The sequence below is a fragment of the Ahaetulla prasina genome, chromosome 3, assembly GCF_028640845.1.
Source record: "Ahaetulla prasina isolate Xishuangbanna chromosome 3, ASM2864084v1, whole genome shotgun sequence".
Taxonomy (NCBI): domain Eukaryota; kingdom Metazoa; phylum Chordata; class Lepidosauria; order Squamata; family Colubridae; genus Ahaetulla; species Ahaetulla prasina.
In genome coordinates, this window is record NC_080541.1 from 95,863,480 (window position 1) to 95,887,319 (window position 23,840).

Here is a 23,840-nt window from a genome sequence, read left to right on the forward strand (position 1 = left end):
GTTTTTCAAAGCCTGTGATGATCAGGCAACTCAGCTGGGATTGCCAGAGGAAAAAAAGGCTTTTAAAGGGTTCTGACGATCTCAGATGAGTTGCCTGATCACCAGAACCTTTTAAAAGCTTTTTTTTTTACACCTCTTCGGCTGAAGAGGTTGTAGAAGAAATGCTTTTAAAGGGGTCTGACAACCCCAGCTAAGCCGCATAATCATCAGAGGCTTTTTTTTTTACTTTTAAAAGTATTTTTTCAGCCAAGGAAAAAATGTTTTTAAAAGTAAAAAAAACAAAAAAACTCTGATGATCGCATGGCTCAGCTGGGGCTGGGGGGGAGTATTTTTGCTACCGGTTCTCCGAACCACCCACCGCCATCACTACTAGATCGGGCGATCCAGTCTGAACCGGGAGCATTTCACCCCTGCCTATGGTCATGTTTTTGTGTTATAAGAGCCACATTGTGATCTGAGTCAGAGAAATATACTTGTGAAAAAAGAATAAATTTTATATTTTCTACATATATATATTTTCTACAAGCCTTCTTTTCTCTGTCTTAGTGGGAATTCCAATTTTGTCATCTACCAATACCATTTCAGTTTTCATCCAAAACTTATCATGGTAATTCAATAATTATACTAAAATCAAAGAGAGCATACTTATGTATACTAATTTCTAGAGAAAGTATGTAGAATGGTGCTGTTCAGTTCACCTATTTCATGTTCCTGTTCATACTGTGGAGTGCAGAACTATTGTTAAAACCCTAGCCTGAAGTAGAATTTTAAAAATCCCGGCTGTGTTTTCATTTCAAAGGAGCCATTATAAATGACGGCACTAGTTAACTCCAAGAGACTTTCATACACATGCTGTAATTTAGCTCATTCCTTTATTTGGACTAACATACGTTAATGCCATGATAGCAAATCTATGGCACGTGTGCCACAGGTGGCACCCATAGCCATATCAGTGGGCACGCCAGCTCAGCTCCAGCGCACATATGCACGCCAGCCAGCTGATATTTGGGCCTTCTGGGCCCACCAGAAGTAGAGAAACAGGCTGTTTCCTGCCTCCGGAGGGCCTGTGGTGAGTGGGGAAGGCCCGTTTTTCTTTCTCACCTGGCTCCAGATCCGCTCTATGCATCTAGGGAGGATGAAAACAGCCTTCCCCAGGCCCTCTGGAGGCCCAAAAGGGCCCGTTTCCCAACTTCTGGTTGGACAGGAAGTGACTTTTTTGCTGTCCCCAGCCTCCAGAGAGTCCTGGAGAGGCTCTGGAGGCTGGGGACAGCAAAAAAGTCACTTCCTGTCCAACTGGAAGTTGGAAAATGGGCCATTTTGGGCTTTCGGAGGGTTTCCGAGGGGGTGGGGAAGGCTGTTTTCGCCCTCCCCAAATGCATAGAGAGGATCTGGAGCCAGGTGGGAAAGAAAAACGGGCCTACCAGGCCATCATGTGCCAGGAGCGGAGGGAAGGTGAGTTGCGTGCATACGCGCAGGGCAGGGCACATAGAATTATGGGTGTGGGCACGCACATGCGCACAGGGCAGGGCAGGGCACACGTGTGGGCATGTATGCGCAGGGTGCAGGGCAGGGCACATAGAATTATGGGTGTGGGCACGCACACGCGCAAACCTTCCCCCACACAATGGCAAAAACGTTAGCTATCACTGTGTTAATGCTATTTGAACCCATTAAGTATGACTAAATGGATGGTATCTCTTAGAAGATGGAAATGATCAATGGAAATGGTAAAAAAAAAAGTTTACCTGAAAGGAAATAACATCTTAGGTACAGCATATATGCATATAATATACAATGAAAACAGCATTGAAGCATTATTCCAACAGAAGCAATACTTGTGTTGATGCCGAATAAAAACAGAACCAATTCTCAGCTTTAAAGTTTAACTGTAGTATTTATTGTACATAAATTCAGCCAGTCTGCATTCTTAGTAAGAGACATGCAATGAAGCAAGGTTAGAAATGATCTCTTCTGGCAGGCTGTTGATTCCAGAAGTGATGTGTTTATTGCTTCCATAAACTCAATGAGCCCATTGGTCAAGCCAACCAGGAACTGTCCATACCAATACCTTTAATCATTCAAGACTGTTGAAGACCATTCCGTATAGCTCCTTGCAAAAATGCTTGGAGTATGTTGTGGCTCCCTCCCTGAATATAAATGTAAACAGTTAAGAAAATTGCTCACTGGTGAATGCTTAGCCCTTGTTTTTAACTTATGTTTTCATGTTGTGTGTTCCTAGATATTCCATTGATCACAATACAGAAGATAGATACTTCACGATTGATGCAAACACTGGAACCATTAAGACTGCCAAGGTCTTTGACAGAGAAGAAACCCCTTGGTACAACATCACAGTCGCTGCTTCTGAAATTGGTACGTAACAAGCCCACAGAGTTTATAGTCCATAGGACTTGTTTTCAAGCAAATGGGTCTTTCAGAAAGGTATATACATTGATGGAGAGGTTTGAGGGAAAATATTTAGTAATTTGGAAGAGAACACCGCATTATCCTCTTTCAGCTGCTCATAATATCTATCAGTCTTGGCAGCTGAATAACATGTCAAAGCTACTTTAGTTGTCTAAAATGTACAGTTGTTTCTTATATAATGTTCAAATACTTACATAATGTTAAGCAAATACTTTGTGAGCCTTGATTCAAACCCACGTTAGAGTACATATGAATGCTATGTTATAATAAACTAAATTCATAATGATTTTGATATGATTTTTCCTGTTTTTAACTGGAATGCAATTGTGTTTGAGTAAAAGGCTTTCAAGATAAATCCTGTAAGATTCCAGAGAGAGATAAAGTCCCCAGGAAAAGATGAATGATGTACATCAAAACGTCTGTTTCCAGAAACTTTACTTAAAGAGAGATATTCAAGAATTCTGAATATTAAACCACTGTTAACATTCTATTCGGATTCTTAAATGAGCACAAGTCAAATAGGCACAAATTGGAACTAAAAAAATCTGGCAATCACCATATTCTGTTTAACAGTATATTTAAATGGGCTTTTTTTTAAAGGACATTTTGTTCACATTGCTCAAGGCAGAATACTTTATTAGGTTGAAGAAGTTTATTACTATCAGACTCCGACAAATAAAAGCTTATTAATGTAATATCTTACCCCAAGTTTAAATCAAGTTAATTACCAAGTAATAATCTAAATCAGAATAATTGATAGGAGGAGTTAGGAGCGTTAAGCATGTTTGTTGCCTTGGGTTGAATATACATGCAAAACATTGAACTTTGCCAATGATAAACTACATCTAACATTTTATAAACCATAATGAACAAACAATGAACTATTCAGTGTCAAGAACAGCCCACTATTGTGAATATTTTATTATTTTTATTTCTTACTATTGTGTTGCTTTATAGCAGCGCTTGAAACCCCAGTCAAATAAATACGATTCTTTTTTTCTAAAACAACATATAGAATAGAATTGGAATATAGAATATAGAGAATGTGATTGGCCACACAAGGAATTTGTCTTTGGTGCATATGCTCTCGGTGTACATAAAAAGACAAGATACATTCATCAATAATCATAAGGTACAACACTTAGTGATAGTCATAGGGTACAAATAAGCAAACAAATCATAATAGGAAACAATATAAATCATAAGGATACAAGCAACAAAGTTACAACCATGCAGTCATATGTGGGGGGGGGGAGATGAGCGACAGGAATGATGAGAAGACCAATAGCAATAGTAATGCAGCCTAATGTAAAAGTTTGACAGTGTTGAGGGAATTATTCATTTAGCAGAGTGATGGCGTTCAGGAAAAAAACTGTTCTTATGTCTAGTTGTCTTGGTGTGCAGTGCTCTATAGCGTCATTTTGTGGGTAGGAGTTGAAACAGTTTATGTCCAAGATGTGAGGGGGTCTGTAAATATTTTCACAGCCCTCTTTTTGATTTGTGCAGTATACAGGTCCTGAATGGAAGGCAGGTTGGTAGCAATTGTTTTTTCTGCAGTTCTAATTATCCTCTGAAGTCTTTGTCTGTCTTGTTGAGTTGCAGGACCAAACCTGACAGTTATAGAGGTGCAGATGACAGACTCAATAATTCCTCTGTTATGTATGGCTCTACATAGCTATCCGGTAGAACCATACACGTAAGAATTTCAGATAAAAAATATTAATTTATGCATGAGGTTATAAATTTATGCAAATACCATCCTGAATTCTAATGGAAAAGTGTTAGTCTTCTTTAGTAGTCGGACAGAAGAGACCCAAGTTTAGTTTCCTAGCTTATCTCCAATCTAGACACTAATCGCACTCAATAAGCTTTTCTTTTGTAACAAGATTGCGTTGAAAACCAATGGATTCTTATGATCAGATTACGATCAAATGATGGCTTAGTTCATATACCATACTAAATAACAGCTTGGCTAGCTATTAAATATTAAATAAAGTATAAATGGCTAGAATCACATAATGCAGCAAACAATCTACTACATTAAAAAAGTAACAAGTAACATTCTGCAGTACAATAATAGTATTGTACTGTCAAACTATTTACTAAATCTACACTACTATTAGTCTTCTCATCGTTGCCATCACCAATCTCTTTCCACTTATGACTGTATGACTGTAACTTTGTTGCTCGTAATCCTTATGATTTATATTGATATTGATTGTTCCTGATTGCTTATTTGTACCCTGTGATTATCATTAAGTGTTGTATCATCAAGTGTTAAATTGTACCCTATGACCATCATTTGTGTTGTGAATGTTGTACCTTGATGAAGTTATCTGTTTTTTTATGTACACTGAGAGCATATGCACCAAGACAAATTCCTTGTGTGTCCAATCACACTTGGCCAATAAAAATTCTATTCTATTCTATTCTATTCTATTCTATTCTATTCTATTCTATTCTATTCTATTCTACTAGACTCTTGATTTTTTTTATATAGAATAACACTTGCTTGACAGTGTAAGCCGCCCTGAGTCTTCGGAGAAGGACGGGATATAAATGCAAATAAAAAAAAACACAGTTCTCCTCCTACAATGATTTTAATAAAAAGGTGCATTTCTCAACCTTTCTTAATGACAATTTTATGAATATCCAGATATTCAACCCATTTTACATATCTCCCTTTACATATAGCAGGAAGCTATATGCATATATCTGTGAATGATGCCCTTGATAGAAAGGTGGGTGAGGTTTGCCTCAAGCCATAAATGTATACTCTAGTTCAGGGGTAGTCAACCTTTTTATACCTACCACCCACTTTTGTATTTCTGTTAGTAGTAAAATTTTCTAACCGCCCACTGGTTCAACAGTAATGCACTGTGTATCGTCATCTGCGCATGCCACTTGCGCATCGTGGATTGGGTTTGGTGGTGTGTGTGCGCTGACTACCAGCTCTGCTTGTCTATTGCAGCTGGGTGGTGTGGGGGGAGATGTGCAAGCTATTCTGGGATGAGGCTCTTTTGTTTGCAGTCACAAACAAAAGCACCATTTAGTTTCACTTACATAATGTAAGCTAAACTTATGCATGGGTGATACAAATAGTATATTTTCAGAAATTTAAATTGTCACGGGGAATTTTATGAAAAACTAATGAAAATGTTTTTAAATAATGCTATGAATTTTTTTTAAAAAGTCAGTTAAATTAAAAAAAAGGAAAGTGCTTCAGTATTTGACAAAACCCCTACCACCCACCATGAAAGCTGAACCGCCCACTAGTGGGTGGTAGGGACCAGTTGACTACCACTGTCTAGTTGTTTCCTTTAAATTAAGATGTTTAATATGCAGTTAAGAGGCTGAATGGATTTTTTTTCTTGATGAAACAGTCAGCTCTCAATCTGTACAAGCACCTGTGTCTTGAGTGAGCACACCAATTCCAGAGACCAATAAATGTGGTCTGCAAAATTATATAGGTACTGATTGCAAGTTACAATTCAATTTCTGTGTTCATTTCTGGCAAAAATTGTTCAGAGACATCCATTCAAAATCACACAGATTTCTCAATGGGGTAAAACAGGGAGGCAGTTATCTCCTTATTAGGACTTCTAAGAATATGCTTATTGTAGGTTTGAAATATATATTTCAATACAGCAGTTTCTGTAATGATGTCATTTTGACCATACCTTCAAATTCTGCAGATGTCATTGATATTAGATAAGAGGGACAATGCAAAAGAAAAATAAATCAATTAATAAATATATTTAAATTGGAATCAGTCAGTAGAGAAGTGTGTTCTTTGAGTTAGATTCTGCATCCCATTTTATGTATGCCTATGTAACTATAGACAATCTAAATAGAACTGCATGGTGTATGCCTTCTTGTATTTGGTTACATAGACAATGTAAGCTTATCCTATTTCAATTTTTGAAAAGTACTAACATTCTTGTTTGCACTTTCTGATGTATCACTGATATGACAGGGGTGTCAAACTCGATTTCATTGAGGACTGCATCAGAGTTGTGTTTGACCTCGGGGGGGTGTGACCAGGGGCATGGCCAGCTCAATGTCACTTGTGTCGGGGGAGGCTGTGGTGGCCCGAGCACTCTGCCAGCAAAAATGGGCTCCCAAGCTCCATTTACGGCTGCAACGGCTTCCTGCAATCCTCTGCCAGTGAAAATGGAGCTTGGGAGGGCCACACATGGCTCTCATAAGCTCCGTTTTCACTGGCAGAGGCACTCTGGGCTGGTCCTTTGCTGTTTTCAGGGCAGCCCTGCAGGCCAGATCCAGCCCCCAAGCCTTGAGTTTGACACCCCTTTCATATAAGGACCATATGTGGAAACAATGCTTAAAGCAGAGGATGGTGTGTGTGTTAAATTACTACGTCGGATGGTTCCTCTACCTTCTAGTTACCATAAAACATGCAACCTCAGCATTAAGTCCCAGCAGACATTAAATCTGTTAAAGCTTGCTGCAATGGAAATAGAATACCAAAATTGGTGCATAAAGAGATTGTAGCACGTATTCAGGTTTCAGAAATTAAACTTTAATATTTAACTATAAAAATATACTTTGCCACAGAAACATATTTAGTTTGTGGCTTAACTCAATATTTATTTATTTATTTATTTATTTATTTATTTATTTATTTATTTATTTATTTATTTATTTATTTATTTATTTATTTATTTATTTATTTATATCCCGCCTTTCTTATTTTTATTAATAACTCAAGGTGGCAAACATACTCTAGGAATGTGTGTGTGTGTGTGTACGTGTATGTATTTGGAAGCACACACACACACACACACACACAAAGTGTTTTTCTGTTGAAGCACCTGGTCTGCCGCAATATGGGAGGAAGCATACTGCTTCCCTTTTCGCCTTTCAACTCCAATCCAGGAGCCCTCAGGCAGTCACTTTCACGACAAACTATTTTGACCCAAATTTGTGTTTTTTGATAAAGAAATAAAGAAAATCTGGTACAAAATAGTTTGTTGTGAAAGCGATTGCCAGAGGACTCCTGGATTGGAGTTGAAAGGTGAAAGGGAAGCAGTATGCTTCCTCCCATATTGGGGCAGACCAGGTGCTTTGACAGAAAAACAATCTCTCCTCTGGCTCAGCTGATATAGGGAGGAGAACTTGTGGCTCAGAGGTTAACACAACTGCCTAATATACAGGCAGCCCAAGTTCGACTCCAAGTAAGAGTATGGCTAGCTGATGAGAACTAAATAGCTTGAAATAGATCTATACTAGTTCCCCTTTATTTCTTTATCAGCAAAACACAAATATATATATATGGCTTGGCTTCTCAGAATTCCTTTCTCAAAAAGGAAGAAGACTTGGGATGCCTCATATGTGATCTATAACAGCTTCCCACAAGGTGACTGTAAAACAACAGTTTCTAAAGGATTTACAATTGTACATGCTGTAGAATTGCTGTCTTGTCCAAGCTCCAGTTGGAGTCTTCAGACAGACACTAGACTCCATACTAATTACTGATTAAAAGATTCTTATTTTGGAATAAACATCAAAATGGAGATTAGAACATCAATTTTGGAAAGTTATAAATTGATAAAAGAGCCAGTTAGAGTTGAAGTATCACTTTGAAATTAATTAAAATAATCCTTCCTTTGGGTTGCCTGAATTTTATTAAAAATATGAAATATTTGAAATTAATTATAAAAAAATATATTCCCATGGGAAAATGTTGTTGATTGGAAAAAAACATGATAAGAGTGGATTTTGAAGTTTGAACTCTAGAGGAACCAGAAAGAACTAAACATTATAATTAAAGGAGAAAAGATGGGAGAGAAACTGTAGAAGACTTTGATAATATTTGGGGGAAATACATATAGATGTTTCTCTCAAGATTACCTGGTACTAAAAAAATGAGATGTAAAAAAATTGTGGTAGAGGAACAGATCTTGCTGGACAAAACTGAATCTGAAGGTGATTTGAATAAAAATAACAGGCTAGAAAAATTATATGAAACAAGATATGACACTTGATCTACAAATAAAACCAGCTAATGTCTTAATAATTACAAAGAACGTGCAAAAAACAAACCACTTGAATAACTTGTTCATTTTGGCTTTACAAATGTTTGTTTTGGATTTACTTTATGTTTTTGAGAAGAGACAAAGAAAAAATGAAAAGAAATCAAGTGCTGGGGTATTATTTAAAGGAATTAAAATCAAGATTGTTAAAGCAAAGAAAATATAATATAAAATAAAATATAAACTTGGATTAATCAAGGTTAAAATACATATGCTGTTGTTGTTTGTGGTAATACTGGACTTTTCCTGACCCAGAGCAAATGATGAAGCATTAAATACTCGTTTATAGATAAAAGAAGAGATATGAGAGAAAGGGATTTTTTCTTGTAGAATCAGAGTACAAGTTAGTGAAATTGGTTGTACTTGTTTTGATGAAGGGGGAAGTAATTTCTTTATAGGTATGTTTTCATTATTATATTTTTATTTTTGCACTTTTAATTTTTTCTTTTGATATTTTTTTTTAGTTTGTATTATTATTATTTTTTGTAAAAGCTAATAAATTAATAGTGAATTGTTGCTTGTAAAAGCTAAAAATTATTTTTAAAAACCACCTTGTGCTTCCATTTTCAATTTGCTGCAAGTTATAATGTATGAGTTCAGACAAAATCTGGTATCTTCTCAATGTTTTGAACTGCACTTTCCATCCATTCTGGCCAATGGTGTCAGTTCAGAAGGCTATTACATTGCCTGACCTTGTTTATGAAAGCAAATAATTTCAAATTGTGAGTTCTAATCCTGGCTAGTTTTCTTCAACAGCAATTAATAGGGCTCTGCATAATTGTTAATGATTTGGAAGAGGTACTTCTATCCAAGTATAAACACAGCACCTCTTTGCTATTTAAAGGGTGAACATCTTCTTTCAAGCGAAACTGGGAGCTAGAAAATAGATGTGCATTCTGTAATACATAGCAGAGAGGGGTTGGATAGTGCAAAGTTAATACTTCTTAAAAATTGTTTTCAAAGCACAGATAGCTATAGCAATCAAGTCACTAAACTAGGTCAAGTAACTATCTTTGTGTTATTTCAGTATTTATTTCAGTTCGTTATTAACAAAACCCATTTTATTTAAATGATGAGGCGTTTCATTTTAATGAAAATGTTACTGTTAATGGAGACACTTAACCTGTGTCCCTGTCATCCAAGTGAGTGATTATGTAATTTCAACTTTAAAAAATTTAACAGAAAGAAAAATTTGTGCTCTTTCATGGATACTGCACCAATCAGTATCTGATAAAATGTCGACAATTGTCTAACAATATTCAAAATTAGAAGCAGAGGTATGTGTTTTACATCTCACATATATATAAGAGACACACCAAATGTGTGGGGGGGTCAACAGAAGGCAAGATGGTGGTTTTGGCAGTGTGATTGAAACTCTACCCCTTTGTATTTTCTTGTCATATTGACACACTTTTTTTTAAAAAAAAGAACAGGGCTTGAGACATTTTTTTTTTTTTACATTTATATCCCGCCCTTCTCCAAAGACTCAGGGCGGCTTACATTGTATAAGGCAATAGTCTCATTCTATTTGTATATTTATATACAAAGTCAACTTATTGCCCCCCCAACAGTCTGGGTCCTCATTTTACCTACCTTATAAAGGATGGAAGGCTGAGTCAACCTTGGGCCTGGTGGGACTAGAACCTGCAGTAATTGCAGGCAGCTGTGTTTAATAACAGGCTTCTTACAGCCTGAGCCACACCGCGGCCCTTGAGCCACACTGCGGCCCTAAATAACTGAAAAACTAATTTCAGTTATTAGTTTTTTAAGATACATAATCGATCTTTTAATGGCCAGGCAGAGACAATTAAGGAAAAAGAAAACCAAATGAAAGTTGTTTTCAGGGTATAAGCATTGGAGTGGAACTGCCAAAGCTAACACTATTATGGTGACAGAAAAGAATGGATGCCATAGCTCAGAGAAGTTTAGGGAATTGTTGAGAGAGCAAAATCTTATGGCTAACCTTGTAAAGGTAAGTATATATAAACTTGAATAGAAGGCCACTAGGAATTTTTAGCGCTGTAAACTAAACTAGGAAATTATTAATTTAAAATCATTTGTATCAGGACCAAAAATCCTGATAGAGGTGTGTCCATGAAGATATCAGGAATCAAACTCGATTTGAAGGAGTTTTTTCCCCCCTCTTTATCATTATGTAGGAAGTTGAAACATTTTTCTTTAAGTGTGTTCCACCTTTAGATGCCTATGATGTGTATCTGCTAGGAAAAAAAATACTAGCAGTCGTACTGGCATATTTCTGCATTTGATGCAGTTCAGGAAGAGGATGAGTTAAATTGTAGCTGATATCTGCAGAAGGTATTAAATAATCAGCTTTTAAAATAAGAGTTTAAAATGAGTTGCAAAACTTGGTTCAGTGGTGAAATCCAAAAGTTTTTACTACCGGTTCTGTGGGTGTGGCTTGGTGGATGTGGCTTGGTGGGCATGGCAGGGGAAGGATACTGCAAATTCCCCATTCCCACCCCACTCCAGGGGAAGTATACTGCAAAATCTCCATTCCCTCCCCACTTCTGGGGGAAGGATATTGCAAAATCTCCAATCCCACCCCACTCTGGAGCCAGCCAGAGGTGGTATTTGCCAGTTCTCCAAACTACTCAAAATTTCCATTACCGATTCTCCGAACTGCTCAAAATTTCTGCTACCAGTTCTCCTGGTAGCAGAACCTGCTGGATTTCACCCCTGGCTTGGTTCCATGTTTAGTTAGAATTAGATCCTGGAGAAAGATAAGAATGGATTGGACAGCCATTTGTCTGGGACAGTATAACATCTCCAGCCTTGGGCAGGGGCTTGGACTACAAGACCTCCAAGGTCCCTTCCAACCCTATGATTCTATGAAAAAGCTGTAGGTAGGGACTACATTCATATCTCTGCAAAGCACCTTTCCAAAATCAAATAGAGTGCGGCATTGTCTTGAGTGAGGAATGTTATTGTACACATTTGGACAATACCAGAAATAAAAAGAAATCAGGAAAAGGCATGGAGGAGAAAAAAAGCATTCTCCTAATCTCTAAAACATGGTTAGAGAAAATGTTGGGTAAGCCAGGCTTATCCTGGTATGGAAGATGGGAATTGTAATCCAGTGCATCCCCAGAGGATACCAGATCTTATAGGGAAGACTACCTTAAACCATGTATGGATTCTTTCAGAGACTTGTCAAAGCTAAAGGAAAAAGAGCAATTTATTTTTCAAAAGGTGATAAATCAAAGTCAGCGGGTATAGTTTTGTTGAAAGGTTCTCTTTGTATATATAGAGAGAATTGCTACCTTGTTCCTAAAATGAGTTTACCTTTTATCAAAGAAATATAAATAAGGAGCCTCCCGTCAAGAATAAAAATTTCCTCTAATTGCAATAAAATACTTTCTATTTTCTATGTATCCTTATATTACAGTCTCTCATCAAAAATAGCTTTAAATAACTAGAAAACAAATTTTGTAAAATGCACACAATTGCATTTTCAAGCAGACAAAGTTTGAAATTTCAGTATGAAAGAACATTACACAAATGCTTTTCTGGCAATCGATGTATAATTTAGCAAGCAATTTGAAATGAATTGTTTGTGTGACTATCCAGATCATTTATTTAGATTTTTGGTTTTTTCCAAAGATGTTGCTAGACAGGAGATCAAAAAACATACTGATGAGGAACATATGGGAGGATAATAAATTCTTGGAGAAGAAAAATGACAGATTACTACAGGCTTTATTACTAACACCCTGAAATGCCAAAACATAACAATGACCATAAAACGTTTCCTGTGTATACTCACAACAGTATTCTAAAAGGGTATAATTTTATAGCCCAGTCAACATTTTTGTAGCCATATAAGGAAGAGGGGAAAGGTTTGTTTCTTTTGGTTTCATCTTTTTCTCCAAGACTTGCTACAAAAGATAGCCAGAAGGCTAAGTGCTGGTCTGTTTATACCCTCTCCTCTAACTCAGCTATTGCTCTGGTTGTGTCGTGTCCCACTCCTCCGCTGACGGCCGGGTCAGGGAAATCCGAATCAGGCTTGCCTCTGCAGCTCTGCCCAAAGTCCTAGCAAAGTCCTCAGAGCAGGCAGGAGACCAGAAAGTGACTTCAGCAAGATAAGTTTGACTTTGCCTGACTCAGAGACTGCCAGAAAGCAGATCCTTTATATAGGCCATGGGGTGTGGCTCCATGACTCAGCACTCATTAAGGCCTGCCCCTCCCTTCCTTCTGTTGCCTCTGCCTATCCAGTCTTCTGATGCGAGGGTCACTCCAATCAGCAGCTGTTGGAAATAAACTTTCCTCAGGCTCACATGCTGTGGAGGAGGGGGAGGGGTCTAGCTGCTCCGTTTGCCTGGGCATGGAGCCAGGGCTGGGGCCGGGGGGTGCTCCCTCCTCTGCAGCCTGCTTGGTCATGGAGCCAGGGCTGGGACCGGGAGGTGCCCCCTCCTCTTCAGCTTGTCTGGGCATGGAGCCAGGACTGGGGCTGGGAGGCATACATTCCTCCATGTTCGGGAGCAGATAAGAAGGCCCCGGCTGCTGTGAGAGTGGCCAAGACACAACAGGTTGTCTACCTTTCTCTTACTTTATGGTTGTTGTTTTTATGGGCAGATGATCATTCAGAGGAATGAAGCATGTGGAAAAATACAAAAAAAACCAAACAACAATAAAAATCCTTATAGATTTTTGTTTTTCTTCCAAATAAAAGCATACTAGACAGATGACTGAATAGAATAGAATAGAATAGAATAGAATTTTTATTGGCCAAGTGTGATTGGACACACAAGGAATTTGTCTTGGTGCATATGCTCTCAATGTGCATAAAAGAAAAGATACGTTCATCAAGGTACAACATTTACAACACAATTGATGGTCAATATATCAATATAAATCATAAGGATTGCCAGCAACAAGTTATAGTCATACAGTCATAAGTGGAAAGAGATTGGTGATGGGAACTATGAGAAGATTAATAGTAGTGCAGATTCAGTAAATAGTTTGACAGTGTTGAGGGAATTATTTGTTTAGCAGAGTGATGGCCTTCAGGAAAAAACTGTCCTTGTGTCTAGTTGTTCTGGTGTGCAGTGCTCTATAGCGTCGTTTTGAGGGTAGGAGTTGAATAGCTTTTGCTTGAACATATCCAAAGAAACAGAGGTGAGAGGGATGTGATGTCACCAAAAGTTGGGGTTTGTATGGAAGTTTTACTAAGTAAAGGTAAACTCTATCCTCCTAAACCAAAATGGGACATCTGGAGAGCAAGTCTGCTTTAAAACGTCCTTCAGATCTTTAACTTATCCAACGTAAAATGCTTAAATACCATTTTGGAGTATCTACTGCATTGTACAATAATCATGAAAAATAGTTTTAGATGAATTAATTGAGTGGGAGGCCACTGATTTGATAAAGCATCTCCTTATTCCAAAATTCTGGCAAGTTCTCAGTATTTATGTCAATAACTCTTCAATTGTCTATATAACTGAGCTGGTGGCTGAGGTTCTCGTGGGATATTTTTCTGGGTCCTTTTCCTAGTGATTTTAGTATTTTAGGTTGTTCTGGTAGCACATTAGTGTTTGGACAGGCAATAGCAATGGCTTTAATAAAACTCAAATTTTCTCCATACCAATTAGCTACAATTTTCAGTATCTCATCCGCCCGCCCAAAACACCCCTCTCTCTTGGTCCAACAATATACAAAAATGTAAGCTGTGAGTCCCTGAGAGTGTTGAAGTAGAGAAATCAAATTATATATGTTCTGAATCTAAAATGATAACCAAGATGATATCAAAAAGGAAATGTAGAATAGAATAGAATAGAATAGAATAGAATAGAATAGAATAGAATAGAATAGAATAGAATAGAATAGAATTTATTGACCAAGTGTGATTGGACACACAAGGAATTTGTCTTGGTGCATATGCTCTCAGTGTACATAAAAGAAAAGATACATTCATCAAGAATCATAAGATACAATACTTAATGATAGTCATAGGGTTCAATAAGCAATCAGGAACAATCAATATCAATATAAATCACAAGAATTACCAGCAACAAAGTTACAGTCATACAGTCATAAGTGGAAAGAGATTGGTGATGGGAACGATGAGAAGATTAATAGTAGTGCAGATTTAGTAAATAGTTTGACAGTGTTGAGGGAATTATTTGTTTAGCAGAGTGATGGCCTTTGGGAAAAAACTGTTCTTGTGTCTAGTTGTACTGGTGTGCAGTGCTTTATAGCATCGTTTTGAGGGTAGGAGTTGAAATAGTTTATGTCCAGGATGTGAGGGATCTGTAAATATTTTCACGGCCCTCTTCTTGATTCGTGCAGTATACAGGTCCTCAATGGAAGGCAGGTTGGTAGCAATTATTTTTTCTGTAGTTCTAATTATCCTCTGAAGTCTATGTCTTTCTTGTTGGGTTGCAGAACCAAACCAGACAGTTATAGAGGTGCAAATGACAGACTCAATAATTCCTCTGTAGAACTGGATCAGCAGCTCCTTGGGCAGTTTTGAATTACAGTATATCAGTTCCCAGATTATCAGCATATTTTCAGAAGAAGAAATATTTTTGTTTTCAGTCAAAAAGTAGGTTAAAAAAAAGCAGGCTGTCCATTTTGTGACATTTATTAATGTTTAAAATGAGAAAAACTTAAATCCAGGGGCAAACTGACCAATTTTGTTTGGCTTCTCATCTTCTAGTATTACCATCATAGTAAATTATCGGGCTGATATGTCTGGTACCCGATAATTAAAGTAAATGAGTTCAACCTTTCGTTGTTCAAACTTTATTACAGGATTGTAACTCCAATGCATAATGTAACATTCATTTGCACGCATAATTGTTACAGCATGTTAATCCCCTAACCTGCCTTGTATTTGGCAGAGAATACTGGATGATTGCCTATGCAACGACACTGCTAATGAAACTGTTTTGTTCGTGCTGATGGCTAATTTATTGGAGATTTGTTTTTGTTTGGTGAATTTTTAAAGGGCAACTTCTTTCCATATTGCTCCTGTTTCTCTCTTGATTCATTTTGCATTTATAATTTACTGTGGGAGCCAAAGAGCATTCAAACATCCCATAAGGTGATGATACAACTTGATCCTGCTAAGATTTTTTTCCTAATTAGTTGGTTGTTTATATTTCTCAAAGGGAGCAAAGTAAGACGGATCCATTCAGTGAAAAGTATAGAGTAGTAAAATCTGGATAGAATTGATTTCAGCATATTGATTTGAGCATGCTGAAGAATATCAGCATTATGGGCTTCCCGCTATTTTAAATTTAAATATAAACTTTATTTTAATGTTTTTAAATATTAATTCTATTCAAATATGCTATATATGGGCTGAAGGAAAAAACACACTAAAACTATTCAATGCAATATTTTTGTGTTTTGTGTCTTAGAAAAGGAAAATAGGATTTGAAAATTAAGTCTACAAGTGTTCCAATCTTAAAAATTGGATAATATTTTTTAAAATGTTGATGTTTATGAACAAAGGGCGTTGCATTAATACATCCACTGTTAGTCATGCTTCCTTGGAACTATTTCCAATTCAGTGGTATTTACTCCTAAGGAAGAAGGTATAAGGTAATAGAAAGTGGTATAAGTAATACAAGGTGACTTGCAAAGGAATTTAGAACCTCATCAAATTCAATTGCAATGGAACAGAGAGCAATTCAACAAGACTAAAGTGGTTTTTTTAAGATTTATTGGTACTAACATCAGTACCACAATCACAAATACCTTCAATGGAAGAATAGTTAGTGAAGTTAATGTAAGTTGGAGATGGCAAAATTGACTGCTCTGATTAAAGAATAGACTTTCTCTAGTTTCAGTTCTACTTGGAAACCACTTTTGAACTTTTTGCTTGAAACTGAAAGAAACTAAATTTTAACCCTGGGATTTGATGTCTAGAAGTGTTTATCTGTGGGGGCTCCCACTCTCTGGAATGAGCTTCCCCCGGGTTTACGTCAAATACCTGACCTTCGGACATTCCGTCGCGAACTGAAGACACATCTTTTTATTCGCGCGGGGCTGGCTTAATTGGATTTTAAAAGTGAATTTTACCAATTTTAAATGGGGTTTTAATTGACGATGATTTTTAACATCAGGCTAATTTTGAATAAGTTTTTTAAGGGTATTTAAATTGTGTATATTTGTATTGTTGGTTTTATTTTGCCTGTACACCGCCCTGAGTCCTTCGGGAGAAGGGCGGTATAAAAATCAAATAAAATAAATAAAAAAAATAAATAAATAATTTATTATTATAGGAATACTGTATGCTGTGGTTTATTCTAGTTCAAAAGATCATTGTATTTTATCTTTGTGTCTGAACCAAAGAAAGTTGACTATTATTATTTTTTCTATAGCTCTCACTTTTTGTCTGCACCACCCAATTTTGCTTTTTCCCCTATTCCTTTCCTTGTTTCTTTTACTTTTTTCTTACACTTTATGTTTTTTTTAATTCGATAAAAGTTCTATTAAAATGCCATTGGTCAAATATATATGTCCAAAAGTAAGCAAATTATGTATGTGCTGTGCCGAAATATGATTGATATCTTCATATATTTATTCTTTGCCTATTGTTTTGTAAGGCAGGCACATAAGACACCTAAAATAATGAAATTTATGGAATGGATTGCGATTGTAATCAATAATAGCTAGTAAGATAATGATGGAACATATGTCTGTTGGTTTTACAAAAGATTCAATGACAATGGCATTTGATGGGGAAGGAGCAACCAAAAGATTGGGGTGATTTAATGTTTTCATATAGAGATAGGAATAGATGGAGATTTTCTCTTTTTTCAGTAGGGGAATATCAGTCTCCCCATATTCTTTCATGCTTATTTGTGACTTATTTATTTGCCTACTTATTTTAATTTTATATTCTTTTTTAAAACAAAATCAATATCAGAGTGGTTTAAATTTTTTAATGTTTTTCTACTGAATTTAAAATAATGTTCCCAAAACAAAAGCAACAGAAAAAGCATTTCATGTGAAGATCTTTTAACTTCTTGATATTTTAATTGACTTTTTCCATGCTTTAACTGATCAGAGCACCTAATTATTTATTATATATTAAATTGTAACCACTAATAAAATTAGCTGATCATTGCTTTCTTGATAACATAAGAATATGTGGTAAACTCTGAAAAGGTTTCTTTTTCTTTCTATAACAAGTCACATCCTACATTTTACAAACCTGTTGTTTAATGACATGGGTTCCATTTTTGAAAACTTAGCAAGCTTTGCCTGTGTCAGATTGCTATTGTATTGGATTCTTCCAGTGGTGAAATCCCTTTTTTTTACTCCTGGTTCTGTGGGCGTGGCTTGGTGGGCGTGGCTTGGTGGGCGTGGCAGGGGAAGGATACTGCAAAGTCCCCATTCCGTTCCCACTCCTGGGGGAAGGATATTGCAAAATCTCCATTCCCACCCACTCTGGGGCCAGCCAGAGGTGATATTTGCCGGTTCTCTGAACTACTCAAAATTTCCGCTACCAATTCTCCAGAACCTGTCAGAACCTGCTGGATTTCACCCCTGGATTCTTCCAAAATCATCATCTTCGGAAGAAATAACTAGATTTCTAACCAGTTGCTGTTGTGAATTAATTTCCCAGCTTCTTTCAGGACCATGGAGAGTACCAGGGAAAGACAAGCTTTGGCAGTCTTGAGTGGATTCTAAAATTGCATAATTATTTTATTTGCACATGTATATGTATTTCAGCTGTGTGGGTTTTCTTTTTTTACAGACAGCCCTGGACTCTTGAGCCATGTCCCTGTTGAAATTAAAATTCTCGATGTTAATGACAACCCTCCAGAGCTTGCCAGGGACTATGATGTCATTGTCTGTGAGAATGCAAAGCCCAGCCAGGTCAGTTCCTAATTACACACTTAAGGTTAAGTCAAAAAGAAAAAGAAAAAGAAAAAAGATCAATGAAAAAAAAAGTCAGGGGTAGCAGTATAAATTGCTTCTTAAACAGCTTAAACAGTCCAAAACCTGAGACGGAAGACTTAATTCTTTGATGCATTTGTTTTAATATTATAAAAATCATAATAATGCTACAATGTTGAACAAAGTATTTGGTTAGAATGTAATTCAGAGGAGGTTTGCTCCATATTCATTGTTTGATTCCCTAAGTTTCCAATTTTATGCCTGAGAACTGTTCTGCAAATGACTCAAGTGGGGGAGGGGGAGATGTGACTCTCCTGGTGACAGTTTAAAAGTTTTGACAACATTCATAATAAATGATAATGCATTTAGTTAAATTATATATATAAATCTTCCGATGCAGGGACAGAAGCAGAGGTTCCCCCCTCCCCCCCCATTCTGCCAAACTCAAGCACAAACAGAGACCTAGGAGGTTTTCTTTCCCAGCTCAAACAATGTCTTACCCACAATTTGTCTTCATTTTATACGGGATAAAATAAACTGCATATAGGAGCTGTCAGATTTTTGCTCATGCTGCACTTCAGACCTAAGTTATAATTGGGGGAAATAACATAATCCCCAGTGTTACTGTTTTTCTCATTTAATCATTTTGCCTGGCAATGCATAAGTAGGGGGGTGGAAATCATGTCGACTGCTGTTGCACTGAATTAGCAACACTATCCAGAGATTGACATTGTTGGTGAAAAGACCTCATTTATGACTCTTCTGTGGAATGTGAATCTTCATCTCTTCAAGTATATCGCATCGGTTTCCTTGTTCCAGTAGTTTTTTTCTGATGATGCTGGAAAATAGAGTTTTCAACTCTGAGAACTTTCTATAATTCAGTCAATCAGAATACAGCTGGAAGGAACCTTGGAGGTCTTCTAGTCCATCCCCCTGCTCAAGCGGCTGACCCTATACCATTTCAGACAGGTGGCTTTCTAGTCTTTTCTTAAAAACCTCCAGTGATGAAGCACCCACAACTTCCTAAGGCAAGCTGTTCCACTGGTTAATTGTCCTCACTGTTAGGAAGTTTCTCATTAATACCAGGTTGCTTCTCTCCTCGATTAGTTTCCATCCATTGTTTCTTGTCTTGCCTTCTGGTTCTTTGGAAAATAAGTTGATGACCTCTTCTTTGTGGCAGCCCCTCAAATACTGGAATACTGCTATTATGTCACCTCTAGTCCTTCTTTTCTCTAGACTGGTCATACCAAATTCCTGCAACTGTTCTTCATATGTCTTTGCCTCCAAGCCCTTAATCATCTTAGTTGCTCTTCTTTGCACTTTTTCCAAAGTCTCAACATCTTTTTTGTAATGTGGTGACCAAAACTGGATGCATTATTCCAGGTGTAGTCTTACTAAGGATTTATAAAGTGATACTAGTACTTCATGTGATTTTGATTCTATGACTCTGTTTATAACCAAGGATTGTATTAGCTTTTTTGGCTGACTCTGCATACTGCTGGCTCATGTTTAAATGATCATCCACTAAGATTCAAAGATTCCTCTTACAGTAACTGTTTTTGAGGGAGGGCATTTACCAGGATTCAAACCTAACTTGAAGACTTGAATGCATTTTGAATAAATGCCCAAATTATTCATGAACCAAATCTTAATTTCATGGGACATATTTTATTTAAAAAGAGTGAATAGTGATGATGATTAGTCCACATTTTAAGAGCAGACTGAAATGACATTGCAATCTCAAGCGAGTCAAAAAAGTATTAATAAGATTTATACAACCTATTGGGAGCAGTTTCAAATCCTATCAATCATGCAGCCATCAAGTTGCCTTACAAAATGGCATGTTTTCCTTCACTGGAGGTTTTCAAATAGAGACTGGATAATTTTCTGCTCAAAATACTTTGAGAACCTTTCCTGAGCACATAACTAGACCAGATGTCCTCTGAGATCCTTTCCAACTCTGATTCTATAATCCGTTCCACATTCATGATTCTATTGACCTACAATAGAATCATAAACAAGTAGCTTAAATAAAGTCATATATAAATATTTTTCTGTTCAGCTATTATGTAAATAGCGATAACTCCTAGACCTATATACTGGTCCACAATGCTTTAAAGCATTCTCTGAACTGTTTACAGTGTCAGCATTTTGTTCACAACAATCTGGATCCCTATTTTACTGACCTTAGTACCAGTGGTGGGTTTTAATTTTTTTTACTACTGGTTCTGTGGGTGTGGCTTGGTGGGTGTGGAATGGCTTAGTGGGCATGTCTTGGTGGGCATGGCAGGGGAAGGATACTGTAAAATCTCCATTCCACCCCACTCCAGGGGAAGGTTACTGCAAAATCTCTATTTCTTCCCGATCAGCTGGGACTCAGGAAGCTGAGAATAGATGGAGGTAGGGCCAGTCAGAGGTGGTATTTACTGGTTCTCTGAACTGGTCAGTTCAGATTTCTGCTACTGGTTCTCCAGAACTGGTCAGAACTTGCTGGAACCCACCTCTGCTCAAGGTTGACCCTATGAGTCAGTCTTGAGCTGGTCAGGATCAAACTCCTGTGTCAAGGCCTGACATCCTGGCTGTGGGCAGAGTTAGCCTACAATACTGCAATCACTGGGTCTTCATTGTTCAGAAAATAAATGAATAAATCTGAGTGCTGAGGTTGTGTTTAGTTCATTTCATGATATTGTTTAAATGCTGTCCTCTCCAAATAAATCTAATAGACTAATAAATGACACCAGCCAAGTATAAAATGATATACTTGGCACCAGCTCAGATGAATACTATGTCAACAAGCTGAGCTTAATTTTAAGTTCTGTTAAAATTAAAATCCAATTCAAAAATAATTAATCCTTCTATCCTATGTTCTTTCCAGGTTATTCAGACGATCAGTGCCACTGACAGAGATGACATTACAGAAGGGCGAAGCTTTCATTTTGCTCTAGATGACCATTTTTCTTTGAATCCCAACTTTACATTAAAGGACAATGAAGGTAAATAAAAAACATAACTGACTAGACGGGGCTCTATGTTTGACTTCAGTGTCCCATTGAATAGAATCATTTTTGCCAATGTGCAAAAACCATAGTCAATCAAGATAACAGTGTTTTATAACAAAGGGTGCCATAGTCATGGGGTTTTTTTGTGTGTGTTTTTTTTGGGGGGGGATTAGCAGGCAAACTATATCCAGTAATCATCTGGGGGAAAAATAACCTTGCCGTGTTTTCTACTCTTAACTATATATTGTTGTATTTCTCATTTATGCTGTATACTGTTTAAAATATTTTACAGTGATTTGCTGGAATTATGAAGCTTCAATTTCTTAGTTAAAGACGTCTGTCCTCATGGCAGATTTTAATGGTTTTATTGTCTCTCTGAAAGGTCAAAAATAGGGAAAAGGGGAAAATATTGCTGCTTATCATGTTATACCAGTAGTAAAACATAAAATTGTAAAATATTACCAGAGTTCATTTTCAGCTGAAAAATCCATTCAGTAAAATGGATATGATTATGATAATGTCTTGTTTTATACTAATCTAAGAAATTAAATGACTATTTGTTAGTGGATGCACTTTAACAGAATATCATAGTAGAAACTAAATCCTTTCCCACCAAGCTTTAGAAAGGCAATTCTTACATTGAAGGCAATGTAAGAATTTCATAAATGAGATATGTCATATTTGGCCCTTAAATTTGTCTATTTTAAATGTATTATGTTTCTGATTTGTTCAATAACGTATTTTTTCTTGTTGCACAAACTTCTATAAAATGTTCATGCTTCTAGGAAAACAACATGACCTCCTACAAGTCAATAAGTCAAGTAGCATCTAACAACCTTGGCTGAATGTAGATGCTAAACAACAACAGTCTTTGTTAGGAATTGAATGGGGAACCACCTGGGAACTTCCAGGAATATTGGCTGAATTGTATTTTTTTTTTAAAAAATGGAAGTTTACAAACATTCTAGAAGAAAGCAGGGTAATACTGCTAGGAAATTACATAAATGCGGTCTCCAGAAGCTGGCTTTAGTCTAGCCCGGAATTGTAGTGAGTTGCAAAACCTATCACTACTGGTTCGCTCGTGTGTGTGCACGCACTTGTGCATGTGCTGCTGCCCCTACCGCCGCTGCCCCTACCGGTTTGCCGATCCGGGTAGAACCAGTGGCAACCCACCACTAGCCCAGAAGTACCATAATATCTGGACATCCTTAGTTGTTCTGTAAAAGTTAAGTAAGCTTGGATCTTATTATTAGGTGGAGAGGTGACAACCAGAAATTTCAGGGCTTAGATTAGACTGAGAAAGCAAAGCAATCAAAGAAACCAACACCAACCTGGAGAAGATAATGCAAGCCATTTCCATTTTTGAATATGAACATTTCATGAACATTAAGAATCTAATGCAACAATAAGACTTTAACTTTTGAAACAAGAACGTTATTGCATTCATGGTGGGTAGTCAAACAGGGAATATTTGCAGTTAAATACAAGTGTGTACATGATATTTGTGGTTGTATTTTGCTACAGTATTGTTTGTGTGCTTGCTTTGTTTCTTTGAATCCATGTTTTTGCCATAGTTTTAGACTCTTTGGGGCGAGAGCCAATTAGCCTTAAAAATGTTGCTGACATGTTGAGAAGCTGACATGTGAAATGGGAAATTTAAAAGGTTTCCCCTTCAGAGGAATGTTCTGGAGGAAACAAATGAAAAGCATACGGATAGAGAGAAGTGGAAAGAATTCTGGGAGTTAACTTCTTTTACTTTATTAGGAATTCACTGTTGTTGCCTTGCTATTTAATGCTGACCCCTTTGTTCTTCAGTAATGCAATCTTCTTGGCCTTAAAAAGGCCTCTCAGCAAGTACAAAATATATTAGATTTCCACCTCTTAGGGCAAGGAGAAATGTCCACTGTCAAAGGGGCAATTGGATCTTTGAAGATGCCTTCCAGTCCCTGTGGAAACCTCAAAGTACATGATTTTCTAGCATCAGTTTCCAAAACCAGAGCACAATTTGGGAGCATTGCAGAAAAATGGGATTTGCAGTCCTCAAATATTTTTTAACATGTAGAAAAAGGTGACCTTTTTTAGGTTTAGACCTGGTCCCAGTGGGAGCAGAAGTGAGGAAAGTCTGAAACAAGATATGTTCCTCTTCCCTCACTTTTATCCTGTTGACATTACCCAACTCTACCTCTAATTTCAGAACATCTCTCTGTTTGTTTGTATCTTTATTTATTTAGAAAGGAAAAGAAATTAAAAACTACAGCGATGTGACAAAATGCAAATATTATATGGAAGAATTTATAGAATAATGTAAGTTTTTTTTTTAAAAAAAGTAGAAACTATTCCATTATTTTAAAAAAAAAAAACATGTCACTTTTGACTTTGCAGAGCAGTTTGGATTAAAACAAGTACAAAGATGCTCTCTTGGCAGTTTAACGTTTTTTAGGATTTTCAAACTACTTAGATCTAATATTAGTAAATATCAAATTTTAGA

General features: G+C 36.8%; 1 protein-coding gene across 1 annotated transcript in view; it reads left to right on the top strand.

Moving 5' to 3' along the window:
• Nucleotides 1-23,840, top strand: part of CDH18 (cadherin 18) — a 231,269-nt gene that overhangs the window by 191,816 nt on the left and 15,613 nt on the right. Inside the window, exons 7-9 of the mRNA XM_058177902.1 lie at nucleotides 2,240-2,373; nucleotides 18,211-18,332; nucleotides 21,229-21,346. Coding sequence (XP_058033885.1) covers nucleotides 2,240-2,373; nucleotides 18,211-18,332; nucleotides 21,229-21,346 — 374 coding nt within the window. The remainder of the gene's footprint in view (nucleotides 1-2,239; nucleotides 2,374-18,210; nucleotides 18,333-21,228; nucleotides 21,347-23,840) is intronic.